At 59.8% G+C, this 27,665-nt stretch overlaps 1 protein-coding gene across 7 annotated transcripts in view; it reads right to left on the bottom strand.

Moving 5' to 3' along the window:
• VAV2 (vav guanine nucleotide exchange factor 2) overlaps positions 1-27,665 on the bottom strand; it is a 183,150-nt gene that overhangs the window by 51,388 nt on the left and 104,097 nt on the right. For all 7 annotated transcript variants that reach the window (XM_061154210.1, XM_061154211.1, XM_061154213.1 and 4 more), the window contains exon 4: positions 12,607-12,675. In XM_061154210.1, coding sequence (XP_061010193.1) covers positions 12,607-12,675 — 69 coding nt within the window. The remainder of the gene's footprint in view (positions 1-12,606; positions 12,676-27,665) is intronic.

Below are 27,665 nucleotides of genomic sequence, written 5' to 3'. Positions count from 1 at the left end.
GTCTTGAAGTTCCCAGCTATCAGAGGCTGGGCTTCACGGAGAAACTGCGCGTCCCCACCATGCTACAGGGGTCGGTGTACATGACCACGCTCGGGCAACACTGGACCGCAGGGGTGGCGCGTCCCCTTCTCCTTCGGCTCAGGCTCTCGTCGTGGGATCCTGACTCTCCCGAAAGCAGCCCCCCCGTGGGGAAGCAGTCAGGCAAGTCCGAGATGGACTCTCAGCCCTGGGCAGGGCTCTGCAGCTCTGGGGAAGAGAACCTAGGCCTCAGTTTCCCCACCTGCAAACAGGGGATGAGGCAGAGCCCCTGGTAGCGTCGCTGGAAGGATCGGCCTAAACGGAGCTGACCAGCACGGGACCAGCACACAGCAGGTGCTCACTAACGGCCGCGGCCCAGCACCCCCCGAGCGGGAGGGGAAGGTCAACGAGACAGTACTTAGCACAGTGGTCCATGCTCAATAAACAGCCACCGGCAGCATCAAAGACATCGGATGTCCTGAAACACATCCAACCAGACAGTCGGGAGGTGAGTGTCAGCACGGATTTGTCCTCGGCGGGCTGCAGCGATCGCCCTTCTCTGTCCAGTTGTCCAGGAGAGCTTGGAGGACCGTGTGAGCAGAGGAGTCCCGGACCACGGCGGGGCCGAGGCCCCCACCCCTCCGGATCGCGCCCAGGCCACCGTGAGATCCCAGCATCCCCTTCAGCTGGACACCACGTGGACACTGGGCGTCTGTAGCCCCAGCCCACGTCCCAGGGCAGCCCCCTCCCCTCTCCCCCTTCACTCCGGCAGCAGCTGTACTGGCAGATGCTAAATCCTGACAATTACTCTGGCCCTCACAATGGCCCGAGACCCTCCAGGAGGCCTAGAGCCCGGCCTGCTGCCTCCCTGAGACAGCAGAAACCTCCCCTCCCGCTGAGACCCCGGGCCCCCCGCCCTGCCGCCCCAGGAGCCTCGCCTGCCAACCTTGATTTTGGTACAGAAAGTCAGCTGCTTAGAAGAGCTTCCCCCACTCCCCCCGCCACGTGGGGAAAATCAAAGAAGAGCGAACAAACTCTCTGCTCTCTGCCTCCGGCGAGCCTGTGTGCTTACGCTGTGCATAAAACAGGACAATGACAGTGTGATGTGCGCTCAGGCCCCGGGCCGTCTGACGCTGAGAAGCAAGATCCCCGACCACCGCTAAACTGTTACTAGGAAACCAAACCCGGCATCTCCTGACCTCCATCCACACCAGTCGGGGGGCGGGGGGCTGGCAAGGAGAGTGGGCTTTGGAGGGCCTGGGGAAGCCAGCTGTGGGCTGGACTGGCTACACATGGGGACAGACAGACAGACAGACAAGGCGCTGCTTACACTAGGAGGCAGGCCTCACCTGCCCTCAGCAGACCCTCATCCCAACACTCGAGCTCCCTACAGGTGGGGAAAGCGGGGCCCAGGGAGGGCAAGATGGTCCCTGAGGTTGCAGAGCCATTCAGGGGCACATCTAGACGGCACCACCGTGACTGCGAGATTCCCAGAGTGGGCCGGGCTCGCCCAGCTGTGTGCTTCCTGCCAGAAGCCCCTCTTTCTCAGGGATTCTTTCGAAGCAGCAGGAGACTCTCCCCACCATTCAGACTTGGTCACAGGATGAAGCCCAGGAGCCTGACCGGTCCAAGCAGCAGATGGCTCTGGGTTTTAGTCCCTCCGTGGTCGTGTAAAGAGTGCTGTGTGACCTCAGGCAAATCACTTACCTACTCTGAGCTGTAACTTGCCCCACTACAAAATGACTCGATTGGACATGAGTCTGAGCAAGCTCTGGGAGTTGGTGATGGACAGGGAAGCCTGGCATGGTGCAGTCCAGGGGGTCGCAAAGAGTAGACACAACTGAGCAACTGAACTGAACTGAACTGGACTACAAAACAGTGACAGGACCAGGGACCCTGCGGAGTCCTGAAGGCCGAGACAATGTGGTGAGCCTGGCACTCAGGGGGACCCTGCGGAGTCCTGAAGGCCGAGACCATGGGGTGAGCCTGGCACTCAGGGGGACCCTGCGGAGTCCTGAAGGCCGAGACCATGTGGTGAGCCTGGCACTCAGGGGGACCCTGCGGAGTCCTGAAGGCCGAGACGATGTGGTGAGCCTGGCACTCAGGGGGACCCTGCGGAGTCCTGAAGGCCGAGACGATGGGGTGAGCCTGGCACTCAGGGGGACCCTGCGGAGTCCTGAAGGCCGAGACGACGGGGTGAGCCTGGCACCCAGGGGGACCCCGCGGAGTCCTGAAGGCTGAGACGATGGAGTGAGCCTCAGGCGCCAGGCCTGGCACTCAGGGAGACCCTGCGGAGTCCTGAAGGCCGAGACGATGGGGTGAGCCTGGCACTCAGGGGGACCCTGCGGAGTCCTCAAGGCCGAGACGATGGGGTGAGCCTGGCACCCAGGGGGACCCCGCGGAGTCCTGAAGGCCGAGACGATGGGGTGAGCCTGGCACTCAGGGGGACCCTGCGGAGTCCTGAAGGCCGAGACCATGTGGTGAGCCTGGCACTCAGGGGGACCCTGCGGAGTCCTGAAGGCCGAGACCATGGGGTGAGCCTGGCACTCAGGGGGACCCTGCGGAGTCCTGAAGGCCGAGACCATTGGGTGAGCCTGGCACTCAGGGGGACCCTGCAGAGTCCTGAAGGCCGAGACGATGGGGTGAGCCTGGCACTCAGGGGGACCCTGCAGAGTCCTGAAGGCCGAGACCATGGGGTGAGCCTGGCACTCAGGGGGACCCCGCGGAGTCCTGAAGGCTGAGACGATGGGGTGAGCCTGGCACTCAGGGGGACCCTGCGGAGTCCTGAAGGCCGAGACGATGTGGTGAGCCTGGCACTCAGGGGGACCCTGCGGAGTCCTGAAGGCCGAGACGATGGGGTGAGCCTGGCACTCAGGGGGACCCTGCGGAGTCCTGAAGGCCGAGACCATGGGGTGAGCCTGGCACTCAGGGGGACCCTGCGGAGTCCTGAAGGCCGAGACGATGGGGTGAGCCTGGCACTCAGGGGGACCCCGCGGAGTCCTGAAGGCCGAGACGATGGGGTGAGCCTGGCACCCAGGGGGACCCCGCGGAGTCCTGAAGGCTGAGACGATGGGGTGAGCCTCAGGCGCCAGGCCTGGCACTCAGGGAGACCCTGCGGAGTCCTGAAGGCCGAGACGATGGGGTGAGCCTGGCACTCAGGGGGACCCTGCGGAGTCCTGAAGGCCGAGACGATGGGGTGAGCCTGGCACCCAGGGGGACCCCGCGGAGTCCTGAAGGCCGAGACGATGGGGTGAGCCTGGCACTCAGGGGGACCCTGCGGAGTCCTGAAGGCCGAGACCATGTGGTGAGCCTGGCACTCAGGGGGACCCTGCGGAGTCCTGAAGGCCGAGACCATGGGGTGAGCCTGGCACTCAGGGGGACCCTGCGGAGTCCTGAAGGCCGAGACCATGGGGTGAGCCTGGCACTCAGGGGGACCCTGCAGAGTCCTGAAGGCCGAGACGATGGGGTGAGCCTGGCACTCAGGGGGACCCTGCAGAGTCCTGAAGGCCGAGACCATGGGGTGAGCCTGGCACTCAGGGGGACCCCGCGGAGTCCTGAAGGCTGAGACGATGGGGTGAGCCTGGCACTCAGGGGGACCCTGCGGAGTCCTGAAGGCCGAGACGATGTGGTGAGCCTGGCACTCAGCGGGACCCTGCGGAGTCCTGAAGGCCGAGACGATGGGGTGAGCCTGGCACTCAGGGGGACCCTGCGGAGTCCTGAAGGCCGAGACCATGGGGTGAGCCTGGCACTCAGGGGGACCCTGCAGAGTCCTGAAGGCCGAGACCATGGGGTGAGCCTGGCACTCAGGGGGACCCTGCGGAGTCCTGAAGGCCGAGACCATGGGGTGAGCCTGGCACTCAGGGGGACCCTGCAGAGTCCTGAAGGCCGAGACCATGGGGTGAGCCTGGCACTCAGGGGGACCCTGCGGAGTCCTGAAGGCCGAGACGATGGGGTGAGCCTGGCACTCAGGGAGACCCTGCGGAGTCCTGAAGGCCGAGACGATGTGGTGAGCCTGGCACTCAGGGGGACCCTGCGGAGTCCTGAAGGCCGAGACGATGGGGTGAGCCTGGCACCCAGGGGGACCCCGCGGAGTCCTGAAGGCTGAGACGATGGGGTGAGCCTCAGGCGCCAGGCCTGGCACTCAGGGGGACCCTGCGGAGTCCTCAAGGCCGAGACGATGGGGTGAGCCTGGCACTCAGGGGGACCCTGCGGAGTCCTGAAGGCCGAGACGATGGGGTGAGCCTGGCACACAGGGGGACCCCGCGGAGTCCTGAAGGCTGAGACGATGGGGTGAGCCTCAGGCGCCTGGCACTCAGGGGGACCCTGCGGAGTCCTGAAGGCTGAGATGATGGGGTGAGCCTCAGGCGCTGCGCCTGGCACTCAGGGGGACCCTGCGGAGTCCTGAAGGCTGAGATGATGGGGTGAGCCTCAGGCTCTGGGCCTGGCACTCAGGGGGACCCTGCAGAGTCCTAAAGGCTGAGACGATGGGGTGAGTCTCAGGCGCCGGGCCTGGCACTCAGGGGAACCCTCTGAATTTCCTGGAACCACCGCTTGGCTCCTTAACATAACAATAGCAGATGTTCAGCCCCCTGGGCACGGTCCTCTGTGCTGGGCCCAGCTCAAGTATCTGCCTTTTCTAGGCTCTGTTCCCCTCGGGGTGGCCCTCATGAGGAGCTCACTTCGGGGGCTTGGGGGACGCCAAGTGCAGGAAAACAATGATCACACTGTGACAAAGCTAATCCCGGCAGACTTTTCATCTTCTGGAGAAGGGGCACCTCTTTCAGTCTGCTGGGGTTGGGGATGGCTTCTTGGAGGAGGTGACCTCTGGGCTGGGTTTTATAGGATGAGTAAGAGTTTGGTGACCAATAGAGCAGATATTACGAACATGACAGAGTTTTTTCATAGTTAAGTCCAACATGTTAGGCTTATTCATATTTTAAGTAATATTTTTTTTTTTAAGCAATATTTTTTAAGGGTCGCCATGTGTCAAGTCTGTGCTGCGCACGGGGGAAATAATGTACAAGGGGCCTCGTCTCTATCCTCAGGGGGTCCAGAAGTTAGCATCCGGGAAGCGATTTGAAGAGGCCATCATTAGACAGACTGCAAACATCTCCTCTTGGCAACTGCCCAGCTGGTCCCGGCTTTCTTCTTGAAAACAACACAATGAATGCCTACCTCCTCCACATCGGCCTCTCCACCCTGCGGAAACTGTTAAGTCAGACCACGGAATCGCTGCGACAGCCTTGGTCCTGAAAGGACTCATCCTTAACTAGGTATTAAAAGTAAAAATCCATCCACGTCTGTGTCGCGTCTGCTGGCCTGTGTGATTTGACTATCCAGCCAGGGCCGAGTGGCAGGGGACATCTGCTCTGTGGGCACTCGGGAGGCCCCTCGGACTCACTCTAGCACAGAGAATGAACACGCTTCCTTCCTGAAGTGCTGGGTTTCAAGGTCACTGATGCCCTGGGCCCCCAGGGCAGGCAGGGCCAGTGAAACAGCTCTGGCCCAGGTGCCAAGAGGTCAAGACATCCCTGGAGGGCAGGACAGGAAGCCCCGCAGAGCAGAGCTCAGGGCTGTCAGTAGCCAGGAGCCGGGGGAGCTACAAGCCTGCTCAGCGGGCAGGGCGTGGGTGGTCTGCCCCACCGGCCGTCCAGCAGCCGGTTCTGGGAGGGCAGGGAGCGTCGGGCAGCTTGTCTAGACCGCAGCGGCAGGAGGGCCGCTGGGCTGCACACACACACGGTGACTCTGGGGCCCAGACGGCCAGCCCTCGGGTCCCAAGTAACAGACACAGCTGACCCCCAGCGTCTCCAGGACCCAGCCCCAAATAAGGCAGAGGCCGGCCTGGTGGGGGTGGGGGTAGGCTTCCTAAGTCACACCTCAGCAAACCCTCTGTGGCTTCCGTTCTCTTGCGGTACCCCTTCCTCCAGGAAGCCTTCCTGGTCTACTGGCCCGTCGAGGTCTGAACTCGGTCAACACTGCCTGGATAGCTCCTGCGGGGTTAGGAGAGCTGAAGAGTAAGAACGGTAGGGGGTAGAGTCCAGCTGCCCTGGGGGACGGCCAGGACTTCTAAGTGGGACCCACTTCAGAGCCACTCTGCCCCTTAGCCCCTGGGCTCAGCGTGGGGACAGACCTCCATGTGCCCTGTGGACACCGGCTTCAGTTCCTCCATCCTGCCAGTCCCATAGCCCGGGCTGGGCTTCCAGATTTACAAGTAGGTGGAGAGCCCCCCGACAGGGCTGCAGGGACCACGTGCTGCCAAGGAGGCCAGCCCAGGACGGCACCCGCCCTGCATACAGTTGGCACTCCCTCAGTGCTTACTGTACGGACAAAGACCTGAACAGCCAGAGGTGCCGGCCGCTGGACCAGCACACGAGGTGGCCCTGTCCAGCAACAGCCACGGGAGAGATGAGGCCTTCCTGTGCCCGGCCGTCACCACCCGAGCAGCCTGGAGCCAGCGTCTCCGGCTCCGAGAGGCAGGCGGCAGGGCAGGGCGAGGCCTCCCCAGTGTCCACGGCTCGGGGGACCCTGCCTGCCCCCATCCTGTGGGAGGAGGGCCACCGCGGACATCCCCGCTCTGGGGGGCTTGACGGTCGGCCCACTTTGGGCCGTGGTGGGATCTGCGCCCTGCAGGGAGTGGTCTGTTTTTAATGAGGCTGCTTTTGTGATACAGTCAGCAAAAACAAGACCAGGAGCTGACTGTGGCTCGGATCATGAACTCCTTATTGCCAAATTCAGACTGAAATTGAAGAAAGTGGAGAAAACCACTAAACCATTCAGGTATGACCTAAATCAAATCCCTTATGATTATACACTGGAAGAGAGAAATAGATTTAAGGGACTAGATCAGATAGACAGAGTGCCTGATGACCTATGGATGGAGGTTCGTGATATTGTACAGGAGACAGGAATCAAGACCAACCCCAAGAAAAAGAAATGCAAAAAAGCAAAAATGGCTGTCTGAGGAGGTCTTACATTTAGCTGTGAAAAGAAGGGAAGCCAAAAACAAAGTAGAAAAGGAAAGATCTACCCATTTGAATGCAGAGTTCCAGAGAATAGCAAGGAGAGATAAGAAAGCCTTCCTCAGAGATCAATGCAAAGAAATAGAGGAAAACAACAGAATGGGAAAGACTAGAGATCTCTTCAAGAAAATTAGAGATACCAAGGGAACATTTCATGCAAAGATGGGCACAATAAAGGACAGAAATGGTAGGGACCTAACAGAAGCAGAAGATATTAAGAAGAGGTGGCAAGAATACACAGAACTGTACAAAAAAGATCTTCACAACCCAGATAATCACGATGGTGTGATCACTCACCTAGAGTCAGACATCCTGGAATGTGAAGTCAAGTGGGCCTTAGAAAGCATCACTATGAACAAAGCTAGTGGAGGTGACGGAATTCCAGTTGAGCTATTTCAAATCCTGAAAGATGACGCTGTGAAAATGCTGCACTCAATATGCCAGCAAATATGGAAAACTCAGCAGTGGCCACAGGACTGGAAAAGGTCAGTTTTCATTCCAATCCCTAAGAAAGGCAATGCCAAAGAATGCTCAAACTACCGCACAATTGCACTCATCTCACACACTAGTAAAGTAAGGCTTAAAATTCTCCAAGCCAGCCTTCAGCAATACGTGAACCGTGAACTTCCAGATGTTCAAGCTGGATTCAGAAAAGGCAGAGGAACCAGAGATCAAATTGCCAACATCCGACGGATCATTGAGAAAGCAAGAGAGTTCCAGAAAAACATCTATTTCTGCTTTATTGACAATGCCAAAGCCTTTGACTGTGTGGATCACAATAAACTGTGGAAAATTGTGAAAGAGATGGGAATACCCGACCACCTGACCTGCCTCTTGAGAAACCTGTATGCAGGTCAGGAAGCAACAGTTAGAACTGGACATGGAACAACAGATTGGTTCCAAATAGGAAAAGGAGTACGTCAAGGCTGTATATTGTCACCCTGCTTATTTAACTTATATGCAGAGTACATCATGAGAAACGCTGGGCTGGATGAAGCACAAGCTGGAATCAAGATTGCCAGGAGAAATATCAATAACCTCAGATATGCAGATGACACCACCCTTATGGCAGAAAGTGAAGAACTAAAGAGCCTCTTGATGAACGTGAAAGAAGAGAGTGAAAAGTTGGCTTAAAGCTCGACATTCAGAAAACAGTCCCATGGCAGATAGATGGGGAAACAGTGGCTGACTTTAATTTTCTGGGCTCCAAAATCACTGCAGATGGTAACTGCAGCCATGAAATTAAAAGATGCTTACTACTTGGAAGGAAAGTTATGACCAACCTAGACAGCATATTAAAAAGCAGAGACATTACTTTGCCAACAAAGGTCTGTCTAGCCAAGGCTATGGTTTTTCCAGTGGTCATGTATGGATGTGAGAGTTGGACTATTAAGAAAAGCTGAGCGCCAAAGAATTGATGCTTTTGAACTGTAGTGTTGGAGAAGACTCTTGAGAGTCCCTTGGACTGCAAGGAGATCCAACCAGTCCATCCTAAAGGAGATCAGTCCTGAATATTCATTGGAAGGACTGACGTTGAAGCTGAAACTCCAATACTTTGGCCACCTGATGCGAAGAGCTGACTCATTGGAAAAGACCTTGATGCTGGGAAAGGTTGAGGGCAGGAGGAGAAGAGGTTGACAGAGGATGAGATGGTTGGATGGCATCATGGACTCGATGTACATGGGTTTGGGTGGACTCTGGGAGTTGGTGATGGACAGGGAGGCCTGGTGTGCTACGGTTCATGGGGTCACAAGGAGTCGGACACGACTGAGCAACTGAACTGAACTGAACTGCTTTCAGATTTGTCCCCTCGGAGAAGCAATTATTTCAGAGAAACATGAGGTGCCCCCAAACCCAGGGACACATCCAGGCCTCGCACTTGGGTGGGGGGGGATCCCCCCCACACACGCAGGTCTCCCTGCTTGATGCTGACCTTTCACGCCAGGTGCCCTGAACATAAGGGAATTCTCGTTGCAGCTGGGAGCACGGGACAGGCCAGCCAGGATGCTGGGAGGGGTGGGCCTTGGCTTGCCCACTGGTGAAGGTCACAGTCGGGCAGAGTGACAGTTCCTAGTCCTCTGCCAGGGATGGGAGGGGAGCGTGGCCTCTGCCCTCCCAGCAGGTAGCCCCCGCCTCACTCCCCAGGGACAAGGAAGACCAGCTCCCAGAGCAAGCCCAAAGCCCTTGAGGTGCCTCGACTCAGAAACTCCTACATTTTGTACATCTTCAAAAAATCACCCCAACAAGGCTAACATGACACATTTAAAGCTGTGAAATCATTTTATGACACAATAAAACATACAGCTCTACATTTAAGGATAAATTATATTCCCTGCCATGTCTGATCACATTTGTTCAAGCCTGAAAAATCACTTCAATCCCGAGGAAAGTGAACCTGCCTGGTGGCCGGGAGCAGGCTCCTGGATCAGGAAACCGCGGCTCCTTCCAGCTCGAGGGGTCCACGGATGACCTGGGCTGATGCTTTTACCCCAGGGAGGGAGGAAGTGAACCCCAAGAAGGAGCTACCGTGCCCAGAGAGACAGGAGGCTGCCATGAGAGCCGCAAGAAGTCTTCCCTGATTTCGAGGTTGGCATCCACCTGGCCCAACTCTGAGCTCCTGTGGTCAAACATCTCGTGCACATTTTTTTTTTCTCCTGTGTGCAAGTCTGGCTCCCAGCCCTGCGGGGGGCAGGGCATTCCTCCAGGGCAGATACTTAAGTGCAAGCCCACTCAGGAAGCGGACAGCTCTGAGAAGGTGTGGCAGGCAGCTCCAGGCCCCTGGTAGCACCTGGAAAGAAGCAGTGGGTAGCGGGAGGAATGAGCCATCAGGCAAATGCAAGGAACTAATCGTCAGGGCCGTTTAAAAACAGGCCTCTCATCTGAGGCTCTGTTTGCTTGACGGAGCGTTCTTGTAAGTGGCAATGTTTTGTGCTAATTTTTTCAGCCAGCTGCTCTATTATTTGATGATACGCTCTTCAAGGACCTCAGAAGTGAGCTCTGAGTGCTTGAGAACGTAATCTCTGCTCACACAGAGCCCGCAGAGTGCTGCTGTGCCTCCGAGGCTGGGGCTGCCCATGTGGGACCACAGGCCACACGTGGCTGTGAGCTCACAAACGTGGCCAGCGGCCTGACCGGATCACATCAACCACCTCTCACATCAACGACCACGGGTGGAACTAGCGGATATTTTGGATACACTGGGTTCAGTAAAAGCACACTCTTAAAAGTCATTGCGTGTGGCTCAGTCGCTCCGTTGTGTCCGACTTTAAGAGTCCATGGACTGTAGCCCGCCAGGCTCCTCTGTCCCTGGGATTTCCCAGGCAAGAGTACTGGAGTGGGTTGTCATTTCCTCCTCCAGGGGATCTTCCTGACCCAGGGATTGAACCCAGGTCTCCTGCATTGGCAGGTGGATTCTTTACCACTGAGCCTCCCGTTTCTTTTTCTCTTTCTGACGCAGCTACTAGAATGTTAACGATCACCAGGCAGCTCGTGTTTGATCGCTCCTGGAGCGTGCTGCCACGGCCATCAGGCGGGGGTGTCATTCCTGTCTCTTTATAGTTCCTGAAAGTGCGCAGAAACCCGCTGGCGGCTGAGCCAACACGACTCGCTGACAGAACGGAAGTGTTCTTGGGCCCACGCACACCTGGCAGTCCCTCCCTGGGGCCCCAGACCTTCCCCCGGGCTACGGCCGCCCGTGGAGCCAGAGCTGGACTTTCTCCGAACAGCTGTGAAGCGTCTGAGGTCTGGCAGAGCAGCAGGGCCCTTAGAGACACAAGGTGGTCTGGACACCGGCCCTGTCCAGGTTTGACCAGCTCTGACACCTGGTCAGAGCCCAGAGGAACGGATGAGCCAGTTCCGCTGGAAACGTCACCCCCTCGCTCCCCATCACCGCTGGGCATCAGATCCAGGCCGCCGCCCGGCCCCCTCCCCCAGGAGAGGCCAGGTAAGAAACGACATTTCTGTTTATGTCATGTAAATTGCCATAATGGATAAATATGAGTCCCAAGTCCGCAGAGACAAGACGCTAGGAAATCTTGATTTTCAATGAAAGGAGAGGGGGGGCGGGGAAAGCATGAAAAATTTATTAACCTGGAGCCTCTGGGACCAAACCGCAAGTTAAAGACTCAAATCCATCCCCCTTCCCTATAACGTATGATTTACGTTCACAATAACGGGCGCCATACGGAACTCATTGGATTAAGGAGGCTCACTCTTAATGTCACGGAATAACATTATTGAACCGCGCAAAGCCACCCGGCCCCCGCACCTGCTTCTCCGTGTGCGAGGAATTCCATCCTGTGTGTTGGTCTGAGAGGTCAGACAGCAGTGGAATTGGGGGAGAAAGGAGGAAACGGGTGTGCGCCCAACACACCGCCCAGGAATCCTCAAACCTGGACAGGCCCCCGGGACCAGGCAGGGACCCCCGGGGGCGGCAGCTGAGCAGGGGGCCTGGCGGGCACTCAGGAGGCTGTACAAGGTGGGCCCCGCCCTCCTGGAACCCGCAGCCTCTGCTGACCCCTGAGGCATGTTTCCAGAGGACACAGACCCCCAACTTTGGCTTGAGGGTGACTCCACAGAAATGGCCTGACACTCAGCGCCGGGCAGGGGGCTCCCCTGGGGTCCCCGGGCCCCACATCCGCAGAGCCAGCCCCGGATGGAGTCAAGGGGCATCAAACTGGGGTCTCGACAGAGCAAGTGCACAGGGTGTCCCACTCTCGCTGTGATCACGACTCTCACCCAGTCTGAGCCGTAAGATCCAGGCAAGCGAGGCTGCAAGGCTCCCCAGAAGCGGTGGCCGGTTATCGGGGAACAAAGGGATGTCTGCCGACAAATGGGGATAAGCCCCCTCGGCAGGTCGTCGCCTGGCCTGAGGGCCGTGGGCCCGCCATGGCCCAGACAAGCCCGTCACCTCTTCGCCTCAGTCCCCACCGGCCGCGTGGAGCAGGCCACACAGCCCCGCACCAGGCCACCGTCGACCTCGCAGAAGCCAAGCCTCTCTTCCAGAAGACCCCACCTCCACCCAGTCCCTGGGGAGGGCTCCGGATCCCTTGGGTGAAATGAACACTAGGGGTGGGCTGCATGTGACGGCCCAGGCAGTCCTCGGAGGGGGCAAGGAGGGGACAGAGGCAGGCCAGACCAAGGCTTCGGGAAGCGGGGACACCCCAGCGGCTTCAGGAGGCCCTAGCCTAGAGCCTCAGACCAGCCCTGGCCCGCGTCAGGCCAGGAGACAACTCTGAATCACCAGCCGCCCCTGCTCGTGGCCTGAGCTCCTGGGGGCCCAGCTTCTGCAAAAGCGCCTTCCTTCCCCGGAACGGCCTCGCCAGCCCAGGGAGGCGCAGGCCCAGCCCCACCCCGACGGCAGCACCAAAAGACCAGCCCTCCTCGCGCCCGGCCCTGGGGAGGAAGCTGCAGCCATATCACCACGGGAATGTGGGTGAAGACCTGCTGACCCTCTGCCGGGGGGGAGCACACCCCCCAGCCCCATGCAGGCGGCCGAGGCGGGCTCCCGTCCCGGGGAGAGCCCGCCTCCGCCCCCCACTCCCCTCCCGTCCCCCCGCTGGCTCCTTACTCTGCCAGCTCCTCCAGGCTGCGGTACACGTCCTCGTCATTCTCCGCCGTCTCCTCCGAGGGGAAGGGCCTGCGGAGACAGACAGGGGGTAGTGAGCGGGTCTCTGCCTTCTGTCTGCTCTCATGGAAGGAAACAGGGTGCATGTGACACAGGGCCCCCCAAGTGGAGATGTCGAGCAGGAGGACCCCATGCCCAGCCCGGCCCCAGACCCCGCGGAGCTTGCTCCTTCCGTCCAGGCCCCGGAGCGCCTGCTGGTGAACAAGGGAACCAGGTCAGGGATGCAGGAAGCTTCCATCCGTGTCACGGTCCTGCCTTCACACATCAGGGGGCCTCAGACACGGGGACCTGGGTTCCCCCGGGTGCCTCGTGGTGGAGCATGAGAGTCTGTCTTTAGGAGCGGGGGTCAGGGTAGGAACCCAGACTTATCTGGACTTCAGACCCTTTATTTCTTCCATGAAGATCTCCCAGTTCTGTATTGGGGGGATGCCCAGGGTCCCTGCAAACTCTGTCACCCTACGATGCACCTGGGAGGAGTAGGAGACGGGGCCGGGCGTCAGAAAGCTTCCCAGCGTGGTGGGGGTGGCACGGCAGAGTCCTCACCAGCAGACAGGGGGCCCCTGGGCAGTTCGGAATCCGTGGGAGGAGAACTCACGGGGAGGAAAAGGACGTTCACAGGGAAAGCGGGGGTTCGGCCACACCTGTCACTACTGCAGAACGAACCTGGGCCTGACTCCCGGGAAGGGGGCGGAGCCAGCCTACGCGGCCCAGGGGCTGAGATGGAGGTGACGCGGAGCCCTGGGCCCGGCCGGGCTCACAGGAGGGAACACAGGCGCCACACCACCTGCAGGACGTCCTCTCGGGGAGGGTGGGTGAACCCCAGATCTGTCACCCCCTACCGCTATCCAGAGGCTGAAAAGGGGCGGTCCCAGCCCCCAAACTGGAGAAAATGGGACAGGTCTGCAAACAGCACAGCGTGATCCGAGTGAAGAAGTGACGGGTGGAGGTGGGGGCCACTCGGAGCCCACCAAGCTGTGAGCTGGAGACCTAGGTCCTGGCCAGCGCCATCACAGACCTGCACGGCCCTGCGTCTGAGGTCCCGAGGCAGACCTGCCAGACCAGGGGTCCCCATCACCTGCGGCTTCCTGGCAACAGCTTGTGACACAGCCCAGCCCGACCTCTCTGTAGAAGGGCTCCCCTCCTCCCTCCCATCACTATGACAACAGCATCCCCCACTGGGCATCATGTGACAAGAAGGAAGGAGGACAGATGTGTGTCTTCAGGTCATGGGGAAAGCCTCAGGCCATCAGACGCCTGTGCCCCCAGCAGGACCAGGACCCTCACTGACCCAGCCAGGAAATCCCTCCACGACACAGAAGAACTGGAAGCCAATCCAGATCACAGGTGGTTGACAGGGTGCTGGAACCGAGCTCTGGTTTCCTAACTGACTCCCGACGGCCGACGGTTCCAGCCCCCCACCCTACTGATCACAGAAAATTCCAGGCCAGGCTGAGGGTGGCCACCCCACCCCCACCAGCAGGACACCCTGCTGCCATGACCAGCCTCGCACGGACCCTGTCAGCTGTGTACACTCCACTCTCTGGCAGAAAGAGCTCGTCTGTTCACCCCTGGGTGTGGCTGGTGAGGACCCTTCCCGGAGTAGGGGAATGCCCGGGTCAGGGGCACAGGCTGGATGAGACCAAGTGGGCCGGGTTAGGGTCTTACACACTCAGACAGGCCACCATGCTGGGGCTGTTCTCACAACCAAAGTAACTTTATTCCACGAGCTCCATGTAGATTTTCTAACATGCATCTGTGTTCTGCATCATGAAGCTTTCCACTTTCCAGCTCAGGGAGTCAGTAAACCCACGGCGCACACGTCACCTCTCACCCTGCGCATGCCCAGACAGACATCACTAGTCAACCGCTGCACTCCTATCCTTGAAGGAAATCCTATGTACGTATCCTGTCCTTACAGTCTCTCTCAACACAGGGCTCTGCTCTCAAGCAGATGAGACATTCAGATGAAACCCACCTGCTCTGCCAGGTGAGCTGAGACACAGGCAGGTTAGGAGAGGAAAAGCATTTTATTTTTTATTTTTCACTGAAAAATATTGCTCTTGGCCATGCTCCACGGCGTGCAGGACCTTGGTTCAGGCCACTGTGGTCCCAGTGTCGAGTCCACTGGACTGCCACAGGACTCCCTCGGACAGGAAAGGCTTTGGAGTAAGGCACACCCAGGGGGGCCTGAACCCTAGGTCCACCGCCGGCTCTCTGGGTGACCTTAGACCAGCTATTGCCCTCTCTGAGTCTCAGTTCTCTTCCCCTGGGACGTGGAGGCAGAAGCAACCCCTTTATGGACCTGTACGCACTGCTGTATTTAAAACGGTTGACCAACAAGGACCTATTTTATAGCACAGGGAAGTCTGCTCAATGTTATGTGGCGGCCTGGATGGGAGGCGGCTTTGGGGGAGAATGGTTACATGTGTGTGTCTGGCCGAGTCCCTTCGCTGTTCCCCTGAAACTGTCATAACACTGTTAGTCTGCTATACCTACCCCAGTACAAAATAAAAAGTTTTTAAAAGAAATAACCCCTTATGGGGTTGTCGTGAAGGCTGGCTGTAAGATGGGGGACTGCTCTGCACTTAGTAGGACCCCAACCCTGGAAGCTGCTATTCCTTATTTCTGTTCCCCTCATCCTCTCAGCCAGGCCAGTTAATGCCACCCAAGAAAAGTAACTTCTGATGCCTCCTTAAGGCCTAAGAGCCCCAGATTATTTCAGCATCTTGTTTCCTTCCAGACAAACAGGAAGTTAGTGCTCACCAAAAGAAGATAGAGGAGTAATTTCAAAACGTTTTGTCTCAAAAAAAAAATTCATCGTGTGTGTGAGTGACTTTCTTACATGTTCTCTTTGCCACGTCTCTGTCGGTGTCCCAGTTTACACTCCTTTTCATCTCCTTCGTCTGTCCCACGCAACAGAGATGAAACAAGAATGTTAAAGGTAGAAGAACTACCCTGCTGTCCACAAAACGCTTCCTGCTTTTGTTCCAACATCCCTGTTGGGGGCCACAAATCCCCTTGAGAATGAGGCTGCAAATCCAATTAATTTCTGCCGCAGCCAAAGAAAGCCAGGCTGCAGCCAGGGTGGGCAGAGGGAACAGGGCGGACAGCCTGCCGGGGACGATGTGGAGTCACGCACCCTGGCTGCTGAGGCCAGCCCTGGGATGGGACTGGAAGGTAAGGGGTAGGGGACGCCTTGCCGACCCTCTGGCCTCCTTCAACCCCACTCTCCCCACTGCCCCCATGTGCTCACTACCTCCAGCCTCTGTGAGTGCTCTTCCCTCTGACGCCAGACCCCTGCCTACCCATTCACCCAGGTCCTGGCAGCCTGTAAGACTCAATCCAAGCTGTATCTCGGGTGGGCAAACTTGACCGCACTCTCAGCCTGGGTCCACTTCTGCCTAGCACAGTGCCTGACACTGTAGCGACCCAGCTGGATAGATGGATAAATGGGTGAATGAAAAGACGAATGGATGGATGAATGGACAGATGGATGTATGGGTGGGTGTCTAGAACAAGTGGGTGGGAGAAGGGTGGCAAGGTGGGTTGATGGACAGAAGAGTGAGGTGAGTGAGCAGGTGGGTAAGGGCGAAAGGATGGATGGGTGGCCAGGAGGACAGGTGGGTGGGTGGATTCGCTGGGGAGTGGATGGGTGGACAGAGGAATAGATGTCAGACATTGTCGAGCTATGGTTCTCAAGTCAGGGCTATGGTTTTTCCAGTGGTCATGTATAGATGTGAGAGTTGGACTCTAAAGAAAGCTGAGCACTGAAGAATGGATGCTTTTGAACTGTGGTGTTGGAGAAGACTCTTGAGAGTCCCTTGGACTGCAAGGAGATCCAACCAGTCCATCATAAAGATGATCAGTCCTGAATATTCATTCGAAGGACCAATGCTGAAGCTGAAACTCCAATACTTTGGCCACCTGATGGGAGAGCTGACTCACTGGAAAAGATCCTGATGTTGGGAAAAACTGAAGATGGGAGGAGAAGGGGACGACAGAGGATGAGATGGTTGGATCGCATCACCGACTCAATGGACATGAGTTTGAGTAAGCTCCGGGAGTTGGTGATGGACAGGGAGGCCTGGCGTGCTGCGGTCCATGGGGTCTCAAAGAGAAAAGACACGACTGAACGACTGACCTGAACTGGTTTCAAGCTGCCCTTCTCCCCAGAAAACAACAAACGGCAGCCCTGAATCAGAGGCAAGGGAGCATCTTCAAGAAGCACTTCTGAGAAGCCGGGCAGAGGTGCCCCAGTCAGCCCTGAGCCATGACTTTTCAGCGCTGACCCTGACTCCACACCCCGGGACACATCTGCACAGACGGCGTTTCTGGGGCCACATTCCAGCTGGAACTTCAAACCTGTGAGGGGCTGGAGTAGGGGTGACTCTGGGGTCACTTGCAAGAAGGCCTGGCCCCATCCTTCTGTCTCAGACCCCCCCCAACTACCCCCTCCTCAGCTTGACCAGACAGCCAGACGTTCACGGCATACTCATTTGTTCTTGAAAAGGAGGGGGTGAGAATCAGGTATGGCAGAAGGACACAGGCATGACCGTGGGCCGGACACAGAGTGTGGTCATCCAGGTCGGCGGGGGCGGGTGCTGGTCCCTCAGATGCCGTCAGACCCTTCCTAAGGACGCATTTCCTGGTGCCCGGCTTCTGGGAAGCCAAGTTTCCCACTCACATCCCTGAGGGAATTAAGGGGATGCCCGAACCGGAAGCAGAAAAGCTGCCAGGGGCCCATAAACCCTACCAGGCCCACGCGTCAGGCAGCGTCAAGTCCACCCAGCACCCCGCCCTCCTGGGGGGATAAGAGGCTCGGGCCACTGCTTCAAGGCCCCCCAAATTACGCCTCCCGCCCTGAGGCCAACGTCCACAACCTCGGCTGTGGCCAGCCTGGCCGGAGGGGGCAGGCCCACTGCCGGAGGCTGACGGGTCCCCCGCTGGGGGAGTAAGGCTCCAAAACAGAGCCCCCTCAGGAGGGTGGGCACCCCGACCCCCAGAGAACTGGGGCACAGGGTCCCTGCCCCAGGCGTGCCGCCCCCTCCAGCCTTCATCCGTCGGGCCATTTCCGGGCACCTGCTCTGAGCCGGGCTCGGGGGCTGCCACTGTCCCTGCTTCAGGGAGAAGGCGCGGCGTGACCGTGGCTCCAGGACCAATAAATCAGGCTCTGGTCCTTGCCCGCGGGACTTCCCTGAGAATCTGCTGGAAAGCCGGGGCCTCTGGCAAGTGCCCACGTGTGCAGCTGTGGGTCAGGGAGGGAGGGACGTGCGGTCAGGGCGGGGGCGCAGCCAATGCTCCAGGGTCCCGGCCTGAAGGCGGCGAACACAGGCGCACATCAGCTGGGACCCCGGAGCGCTGTGGGGTGTGAACAGTGAAGCCCTGTGCGGCGGGCAGCAGGACAACAAACAACCCAGGAGCCAATGAGAGGCCCTCCGAGCCCAGAGGCCCCCCTTGCCGTGTGACCCTGAGCAGAGCCCACTCCCTCTCTGAGCCTCAGTCTTTCCAGCTGTAGAATGGGGGTGGTCGTCACCATCAGGATTAAATGAGCCAGCACGCAGAGCCTCTCAGACCCGGGCCTCATGGCCCCTGAGCGGCCCATTACCTTCCCTCCCTTTCCGGGGGCTCATCCCTGGAGCCCACCTCCAAGTCCAGGGCCCCAGGCTCAGGCAGACCCCACCATCCTCGCGGCCTCCGAGGCGTCTGTTCCAGGTGGAAAGCGCCCCTCGCCCGGGAGCCTCCAGCCCTGTCACAGGCCCACGGGGTCAGCACCACCGCGGGGTCTTCCACTGCCCCTGCCGAGCTCTGGAGGAAGACGGTCACCTCGACGGACCAACGCCCATATTCAGGAGGTGAGGCTGTGCTTCAGGTCGGCGCTTGGCTCTGACCAGCAGCGCCGTTTGGAGAATCTAGGACACGGGGTTTATGGTCCACTTTTCAGGTGAAAGTGATCCGGGTTGAGATGGCTCTTCCCCCTCGGTCCCTTGTTGAGCACGTGCAGGCAGGAACGTGGAAACGCGACTCACAGGCAAGTGCTCCCTGCAAAGCGACCTCCAAGCTCAGCGTTTACCGGCAGCATCAGAGAGCGGCACTGTCTGCAGACGCCCCTGGTCCTCCCGGGCCGGCCGGGGGCATCTGAGAGAGGGGCCAGGGCCCCAGCTTCTCAGCTCACGGCCTGAGGCCTGGGGGTGCCTGGGTGTCCTGCAGGGGTGACCACGGCAGAGCGCGTCCCGGACAGGGAGTCTCTGAGGATGCGGGAATTCCAGGACTAAAACCGGGACGAGCCGGCCGCCCGGTCCTGCCCGTGTGGACAGCGGTGCCTCTGTTTCCGGCGCTGGCATCACCCAGGAGCCCTCGGAACTCACCCGCGCTGGGCCCAGGCAGGTGGCCGGTGAGCAGAGGGCTGGGGGAGGGGACATGCGGCCACAGAGCGCCAGGCCACACCCGCCTGGAAGCCGGAAACGGCAGTGAGACAGACTTTAAAGGCACATCAAACTGCAGCCTGAAGGCCCCGACAGGCCCGTTTAATTATTCAAAAAGTCACCTGGGTGCTCCCTGCTAATTGGCTGCAAGGCCTTGGAGCACCGGGATTCTTATTAAAAACAGCTCTCCAGCTATACAGCACGGCTGTCCAAACAAGCACGAAATCCGGCTCTCCCCTTGGCCGGCCGTGCACCCACAGACGGACCCTGGCACCGGTGCTGCGCAGGGCGCCTCCCCACCCACAGCCAAGGCCGCCCGGGGCTGCCGGGCTGGGGGCCGCAAAGGCCCAGAAGCGGGAGGAGAAGGGGGGGCAGGGCAAGCTTCCCGCAGGGAGCTGACCCGGGGAGCAGCGTCTACCCTGGGTTCAGAGTCCGGCCTCGCTTCAGACAGATGGGGGCTGGAACTGGCCGCACCTTAAGCTTCCTGGCCCGAGTTTGCCCAGGGACCTGAGTGACCGCGCCTATAAAATGGGGGTACACCGCCTGCCTCTCACGCACAATGACACGCGCGGGGACGTGCCTCCACAGGGCCTGGCACACGAGCAGGAGGAAGCAGGGGTGATGGTGCGTGTGGTCAAGATTCAGGGGCTGGAGGAGGCAGCCTGGGCAGAGGTGGGCAGAGCCGCTCACGCTCTGCGCACTCGGGCGCGTGGGGCTCAGGGCGGCTGGGCCGAGCCGGGAGGAGCTGAAGGGCCGGTGGGGCAGGACCTGGGCAGGGCGGGGGCACAGAGTGACCGATGGGCCGGCCCAGGGGCCACGACCAGGACCTGAAGCCAAAGTGGGCACAGGCGGAGGAGGTCCTGGGGTCCCCCTGTGACCTCAGCGGAGGCAGGTCCAGCGAAGATGCGGGTAGGGGAGGAGATGCAGCTCCTCAGGTGACCGGGGGAGACCCGAGTGAACCTCCGGAGCCCAGCCGGCTGTTCTGGCCCTTGTTTTCAGAGCCCTAGTGAGGCGAGGAGGAGGCTGACCTCGGGGCACGCTTTCCCACAGCCCACTGTCCGGGGCCAGGGGTGCGAGGGGCCTGCAGCTGCTGCTAAGATGGGGGATGCGGTTTCTCAGCAGCCATGAGGCTGAACAGAGGTCTGACTTTCCGGTCCGCTTCTCCGAACGGCAGCCTTTCACAGCAGAAAGGCCAGCGGGTCCGAGGGCCATCTCCCCCCCACAAGTAGGGCCTAGCCCCTGCGGCCACTAGGCTGTTTTCCTTTCACAACCTTTTGACCTCTTCCCAGGGGATACCTGCTTGGCCTAGGCAGGAAATCCCGGCGACATGCCACGGCCCCGCCTGGAAGGAATGTGCCCTGGAACGGGCCATCAGGGAACAGGAGGCCACGCAGGCAGCAGGGGCTTCCCAGAGCCGCAGCCCGCACGGCCCGCCCCCAGCCTGTCCTCCCAGCCCGCGGCCCAAGGCCTCGGGCAGCCCTGTTCTCACCGGCAGACTCTGCACAGGAAGCTCTCACACTGGTCACTGGGGGACCAGAGCCCCCTGGGCTGGGGGGACCGCACCCGGGCACAGCCTCGCTGGGCGGGGAGAGGGGGCCGGGGTTGAGAGGCAGGATCTGTGGCTTGGAGACGGACGGAGCAGGCCCAGCTCCGAGGAGAAGGCAGTCCGGGCCGGCGGTCCTATCCAAGACCCCGGGGCCCCCCACCCTGCCCACCGCTCCCCTCACGACCCTCCTCCCCGCCCCGCCCCTCTTGACCACACCAGGACACCCAGCACATCCCCTCTCCGAGTCCCCAGAGCTTCTGCCTGGGCCTCCGCCACCCAGACCCATCCACCCTGGCTCTGCTCACCCCTCCCGCTCAGCCGCCTCACATGCCCCCTCCTCGGGGAGGGGCACAGACCTTTGCACGCGAGGACCTCCATGCCTCCCTGCTCGCCCACCCGCAGGACTGGCCCCCCCGGAGCCCAGCCTCGAGAGGGTGGCACACAGCAGGTGCACACAGCCAGGCCACTGCTCCGGCACCAGGCCACTCTGGGCTTCCGTGAGAACAAGGACAGGACCGCTGTCCACCTCACCCTGGGCGAGGGGCCCCGGGGTCCAGCTGGGCCACTTGAGAGCACAGAGCTGGGCTGCGGCCCTCTGCACGGCGCCAGTGCCGGGTCTGGAGGCGGCCCTGGGCAGGGAGGACTGCGCTCGGGCCAGCCGTCCCACCCTGCGGCTGGTTGCTCACCTTGGAGTCAGCAGGCAGGGCCAAGGGCCGGGCCAAGCCTCAGGGCTAGGCTCCAGGCCTCGGCTTTCATCAGACCCGCACAGGCCTCCGGGCAGTGCTCCTGGACACCACCCCATCCAAACCCCACCCCCGGACTGCTGCTCGGACTCCCAAGCTGGAGAGACGTGCGGGGCCTGTGAGTGTTCGACGGCAGCGCCCCCAGCCTCCCGTGGCCACCGAGCCCACGCAGGGCGGGGCCCACAGCAGGTCAGCGCCTTGAGCAGCCTGCATCGCGGCGTGGAGGCCAGACCTCCAGGGCTAGGCCAGGGACCTCACAGGGAAAACGGAGCCCCAGCTGCCCCCAGGGTCAGCGGTGAGGCCTGAGGCTGCTCCCCAGCCCCCAGAGGGCAGCTCTGCTGGGGACTGAAGCCAGAAGGGCCTGGAGACACGCCGGGCCCAGGGCCCAGAACCCTGACCCCCAGCTGACTCCTGCGGGAGGAAGGGAAGGTGGGGTCCCAGTTCTACCCCAACAGGCAGAGACCCTGGGCCAGAGAGGCCCTCTCGAGGCCTCAGTCTCCTCTCAAAGTGGGGCTGAATTCCGATTCTTGGGGTCCAGGAGAGTTGACCCGTGTGGGTGGGGCGGAATCCCAATTCCCGGGGTCCAGGAGAGCTGATCTGTGGGGGTGGGGTGGAATCCCGATTCTCGGGGTCTAGGAGAGCTGACCCGTGTGGGTGGGGCAGAATCCTGATTCCCAGGGTCCAGGTGAGCTGACCGTGGGGGTGGGGCTGAATCCCGATTCCCGGGGTCCAGGTGAGCACTCAGTGAGCTGAGCCCTGGGGCGGGCTTGGCCCCATGCATGTCACTGCTGCCAGGATGGCGGGGGCGGGGACAGGAAGAGGGGCAGCTCCAGAAAGACCCGAGTGCCCCACAGGCCAGAACTGCGCGCCGTGCTGACCGTGTGGCAGCTGTGAAACCAGGGATTCCCAGGAGTCAGCCCACCGCTGGCGACTCTGCCCTAAAGGTCTGAAACTACAGAGACTGAACAAAACTACAAGCGAAATACAGCAAAACCAAGAGCCTCTTGATGAAGATGACAGAAGACAGTGAAGAAGTTGGCTTAAAACTCAACATTCAAAAAACTACGATCATGACATCCGGTCCCATCACTTCATGGCAAATAGATGGGGAAACAGTGGAATTAGGGACAGACTGTATTTTCTTGGGCTCCAAATTCACTGCAGATGGTGACATGAAATTAAAAAACATTTGCCCCTTTTAAGAAAAGCTATTACAAACCTAGACAGCATATTAAAAAGCAGAGACATCGCTTTGCTGACAAAAGGCCGTCCAGTCAAGGCTATGGTTTTTCCAGTGGTCATGTATGAATGTGAGAGTTGGACCATAGAGAAAGCTGAGCACCAAAGAATGAATGCTTTTGAACTGTGGTGTTGGAGAAGACTCTTGAGAGTCCCTTGGACTGCAAGGAGATCCAACTAGTCCATCCTAAAGGGAATCAACCCTGAATATTCATGGGAAGGACTGATGCTGAAGCTGAAGCTCCAAATACTTTGGCCATGTGATGCGAAGAGCTGACTCATTGGAAAAGACCCTGATGCTGGGAGAGACTGAAGGCAGGAGGAGAAGGGGACGACAGAGGATGAGATGGTTGGATGGCATCACCGACTCGACGGACATGAGTTTGGGTAAACTCCGGGAGTTGGTGATGGACAGGGAGGCCTGGCATGCTGCGGTCCATGGGGTCACAGAGTCGGACACGACTGAGCGACTGAACAAGCAACAGCAGCAAGCTCACAGGACCCCGGGGATGGAAGGCGGGAAGTGGAGGGCAGTGGTCTCCTCCTGTCGGGGCCACGGGGGCAGGACGGAGGAGAGCAGCGGGTGGTCACAGGCTTCCTTGCGCTCCGCGAGCTAGAAGGGTCTAGCTTGGGCGCCAAATATCAAGCTTGTGAGAATTAAAAACAATTTAAAGCTAAATGAATGAATCCATAAAAATAAAAGAAAAATGAAGTCACTCATTCGTGTCCGACTCTTTGCAACCCCATGGATTGTAGCCTACCAGGATCGTCAGTCCATGGGATTCCCCAGGCAAGAACACTGGAGTGGGTTGCCATTTCCTTCTCCAGGGGATCTTCCCAACCCAGGGATCAAACCCAGGTCTCCCACACTGTAGGCAGACGCTTTACCATCTGAGCTATCAGGGATGTCCAAAAATAAAAGGAGGCGGAATGATAACCAACAGGGCCTAATAAGGAATGATAAGAGAAGCCAGATGGTTAACTTTAAGAGTCCTCTCTCTCCTGTCAAAATACTGCTACAAGTTGCCTGAAAACACACGGCATGTGCTGGTGGTCACCCCGGAGGCAAGCGTGGACCCGGACGCAAGGGAGTCGGGCAGGCGGCGGGCAGGCCTGGGCCGCACAGGCTCACGGGCCGAAGGCTGGACAGGGTGGCGGCCCCTCGGAGGCAGCCTGGTGGGGCTGTATCTGGGTTCCCTCCCCCTCTCCCTCAGCACCTGACCTCAGGCCAGCCCTTCAGCCTCTCAGCCTCAGTCTCCCCATCTCTAAAATGGGACCCAGCAGCACCCACTCAGCACTGTCATACCAGGGGACAGGATGAACTCTGGCGGCCGGACGTCCCGGCTTCACCGGCGGGGCAGAGGCTGCAGGAGCCCGTGGGTGACCTGCTGGGTCTCCTTTCCCGGCCACAGCTGCCCCTCTGCTCCAGCAGGACGCCATCCGTCAGCCTGGCTCTGGGGCAAGTGGCACAGGGGGGAACACCGCCCACCCACACGTTCCCTGCGGCAAGTCAGCAAGCCTCAGGGACTCTTTGCTGGCACTGACCATCCTGGCCGGCGCTGACCACAGCAGCAGCTGGCGCGGCAGAGGGACTCGACAGAAGAGCCCCATGGTGAGAAGGACAGTCCAGCGACCCAAGGGGGGAGTGCCCCTCTGTTACCAAAGCCCCTCTTCCGATGTAGCTTCCCTGATAGCTCAGTTGGTAAAGAATCCGCCTCTAATGCAGGAGACCCTGGTTCGACTCCTGGATCGGGAAGATCTGCTGGAGAAGGGATAAGCTACCCACTCCAGTTTTCTTGGGCTTCCCTTGTGGCTCTGCTGGCAAAGAATCTGTCTGCAATGCAGGAGACCTGGGTTTGACCCCTGGGTTGGGAAGATCGCCTGGAGAAGGGAAAGGCCACCCACTCCAGTATTCTGGCCTGGAGAATTCCATGGACTGTATAGTCCATGGGGTCGCAAAGAGTCGGACACGACTGAGCGACTTTCACTTTCACTCTTCTGATGATGAGATGAGCGGGCCTCAGACTTGTCCGAGTACCACCTTCACACTCCGTAACCGATGTACCCAAAGCACCGGAAAGCCTTTTGCTGATGATGCTGTATCTCAAGGCAGCGTCTCTGACTGGTTGGCCTGGGCAGCCCCTTGACGCGGCAGAGACTTGGGCTGGTCCCTCCCACCGGCCACAGCTGGGAGCAGAGAGCAGGGGTGGCCAGGCCCCAGAGCTGGGCGGGGGATCACATCCCCCACACCACTGGCCGCACTGGGACATCCATTCTGTTCAGGGCATTCTTCAATAACCCTCATGTGCCTTCCGCACACGGATAAATCCCAGTGCAAAGCATGACGCGATTTCCCTCCCTGTGTCTGAAAACGAGCCAATAACGTGACACAGCTGCCCGATAAATGTTTCATGGAGGCACTTGCTGAGAAGGCAGCCTTTGATTATCTTGCTTGTTACACAGTGAAGTGATCTTCGCTCCCTCGAGGGGAGGACAGACCTGGGGGCGGGGGGAGCTGGGGCTCCAGGGCACGTGGACATTTTTACAGCCCCCCACTGAACCGCTGCCGGGGACACAGAACCCGCTAGAGAGGACGCCACTGTCCCTGATAACCGGGGGCGGGTCCCTGAACCCCAAGCTCCCTGCCAGCCGCTGCCATCCGCCTCGACCTTCAAGTCTTGACCCACTGGGTCTGTGCGAGGACCAGGTCAGGGGTGGGGTAGGGTGTGGTCAGCTTTCAGAGGGGGCAGCTTTGCACCCCCACACAGAGGGGGCCCCCGCCTGTCTCAGAGCTCTGTCCTCCGCAAAACCCACACCCTGGGCTTGAAACAACAGAAATTCAATCTCCCGGGGCTGGGAGGCCAGAGATCCTAGATCAAGATCCAGGCAGGGCCAGCGAGGTTTTAGAGGAGGAGCCCCCGTGTCCCCCCACCCCCGTCCCCCTCCCTGTCCCCACGTCCCCCCTCCCTCCCCACGCCCCCCTCCCTCCCCACGTCCCTCCCCCGTCCTCCACCTCCATCCCCTGACCCCTGAGGGGGTAGGACGGGCCAGACAGAGCCCCGCCCCCACCGGGGGGGCGGGGGGGCCCACCTCACAACATGCGGCCCCTCTGAGGCATAAGGCTCCCCCCACCCGCCCAGTGACAGCCTCAGACGGGAGCCTTGAAACAAAACTGACCAGGCCTGACGGCCCCTCCTCCCCTACCCTCACCTCACCTCCTCCAAGGCCTTCCAGACAGGAGCTCCCTCCCTGCTACTCCTCCCTTCTAGAACCTTCTATGGAGCCCCCCGCACCCCCGAAGGGTGGGGAACCCTATACTGCCCCAGCAGGTGGGATCCTATATCCAGGTGTGACATGCTTGGGAATGAGACTCAGGGCGGTGGGGAGGGAAGGGGGTGAATGTGCGAACAGCAAGATACACCCCTCAAAGGGATGAAATGTATGTTCCGTGAATTTTTCTGCAATTCAGTAAAAAGCCAGAGAGCAGGAGAGAGGGGCTGGGCGGGGTTAGGACCAGGGAGTCAGGGACGGAGGCTGGTCCCGGCTTGCAGGAGCGCTCGCGTCCCCTGCGGACCCAGAGCCAAGCCCACCATGCCAACCCCACGGGGGTGGGTGCAGAGGCCCACGCCCTGGGCCCCACGACGGCCTCACACCGGATCCTCAGGCCCACGTCCAACACCGGCCCCCCCAGCGCTGCTCTCACAAAAGCGGCTCAAACAGCTCGGGTTTACTACCTTGCAGATCCGGATGTCAGGAGTCTACAGTGCATCTCATGGACTCAGATCGAGGGGTCGGCAGGGCCGGCTCCTTCCGGGAGCACCAGGGGAGAACCTGGCCCTTTCACAGCTTCTAAGATGACTCGCACTCCCCCGCTCGTGGCCACACCCCTCCAACCTCCGCTTGTCATCACGTCTCCTTCCTCTGACTCTGACCCTCCTGCCTCCTCCTTACGTTTACAGGTGAAATTCCGTTTATAAAACTTCACCTGCAGAGAACCTTTCCCCAGTCACACAGGGTCTGGGGGCTAGGAGGTGGGTGCATCTTTTGGGGCCACCTTTCAGCCCACCGAAAGGCCGGCAGCCCATGGGTGTCCACAGGGTGTCCGGGGCAGCACTAATCACGCTGCACAGGGTGCAGGCTCACGGCAACCTTGGGTGGCAGGGGGACCCTCCCCAGCCCACAGAGGAAGAGACAGAGGCTCCAAGAATACCCCTGCCTAAGACCACTCGGCAAGCAGGGGCTGAGAGATGAGACCTCCAAGGGCTGAGGGCGCCCTGGTCTCACCGTTCGATTTCAGGCCCAGAGAGGGTCCCACCCTTTGCCGTCTACTCCTTCCCAGGCATTCAGAGCCGTGACGACCCCCGAACAGGACATCCTTCAATCTGGAGGGCCAGCTCCGGCTGTGACAAGGACCCCCATCCCCACACACTGGGCTGGATGACTCCCCAGAGCCCCCCACCATCACTCCTGCTCCCCCAGCCAGCACCAGGGTGGGGCTCCTAGATTAAGCCTCCTATTCATCAGCCCCTGAGAAGTACAATTGGGGCTTTTGTGGGAGATCAGCTCATGATGCACAGAGCAAGAGTTGTGATAATGATCATTTTTTAGAGGAGCACGTTGGGCTCCTCTCCAGGCATGAAAGAAACGCAGGAGAGTTTCGTCAGGGCTGTGGGCTCCGTCTGCGGGTTTTTAAAACAGAAGAGTCTGGCTAGAGGAGCCCCTTTTGCTAATTACCGACACCATGGACTGCTCTCAAACGGAGAGCACGGTCAGGGTTCTGTGTGAGTGGGGCTGGCTCCAGGCCGACACATCGCCTGTGAAACCCTCGGCCTGCGCGGAGCTGCTCAAACGCGTCCCGCTCCAGAGCGGCCGGAGCCCACCTCCCAGGCCCAGGGAGGGTGAGCTGCGGGGCGTGCCAGAGGGCCTGTCCCCGGGCGCCACGAAGGGAAAGGACCCCGGGAAAGTTCTGGACTGGAGCTCAGACAGGGAGGGAGAAAGGCCGGGTGAGATGGGGCCCGGGGCACGTTCAGTGACAAGGGCGAGGAGGAGACA

Source organism: Dama dama, chromosome 11, assembly GCF_033118175.1.
Source record: "Dama dama isolate Ldn47 chromosome 11, ASM3311817v1, whole genome shotgun sequence".
Classification (NCBI taxonomy): domain Eukaryota; kingdom Metazoa; phylum Chordata; class Mammalia; order Artiodactyla; family Cervidae; genus Dama; species Dama dama.
Note: the sequence above shows the minus strand (reverse complement) of the source record. Positions and strands in the feature narration are given on the sequence as shown.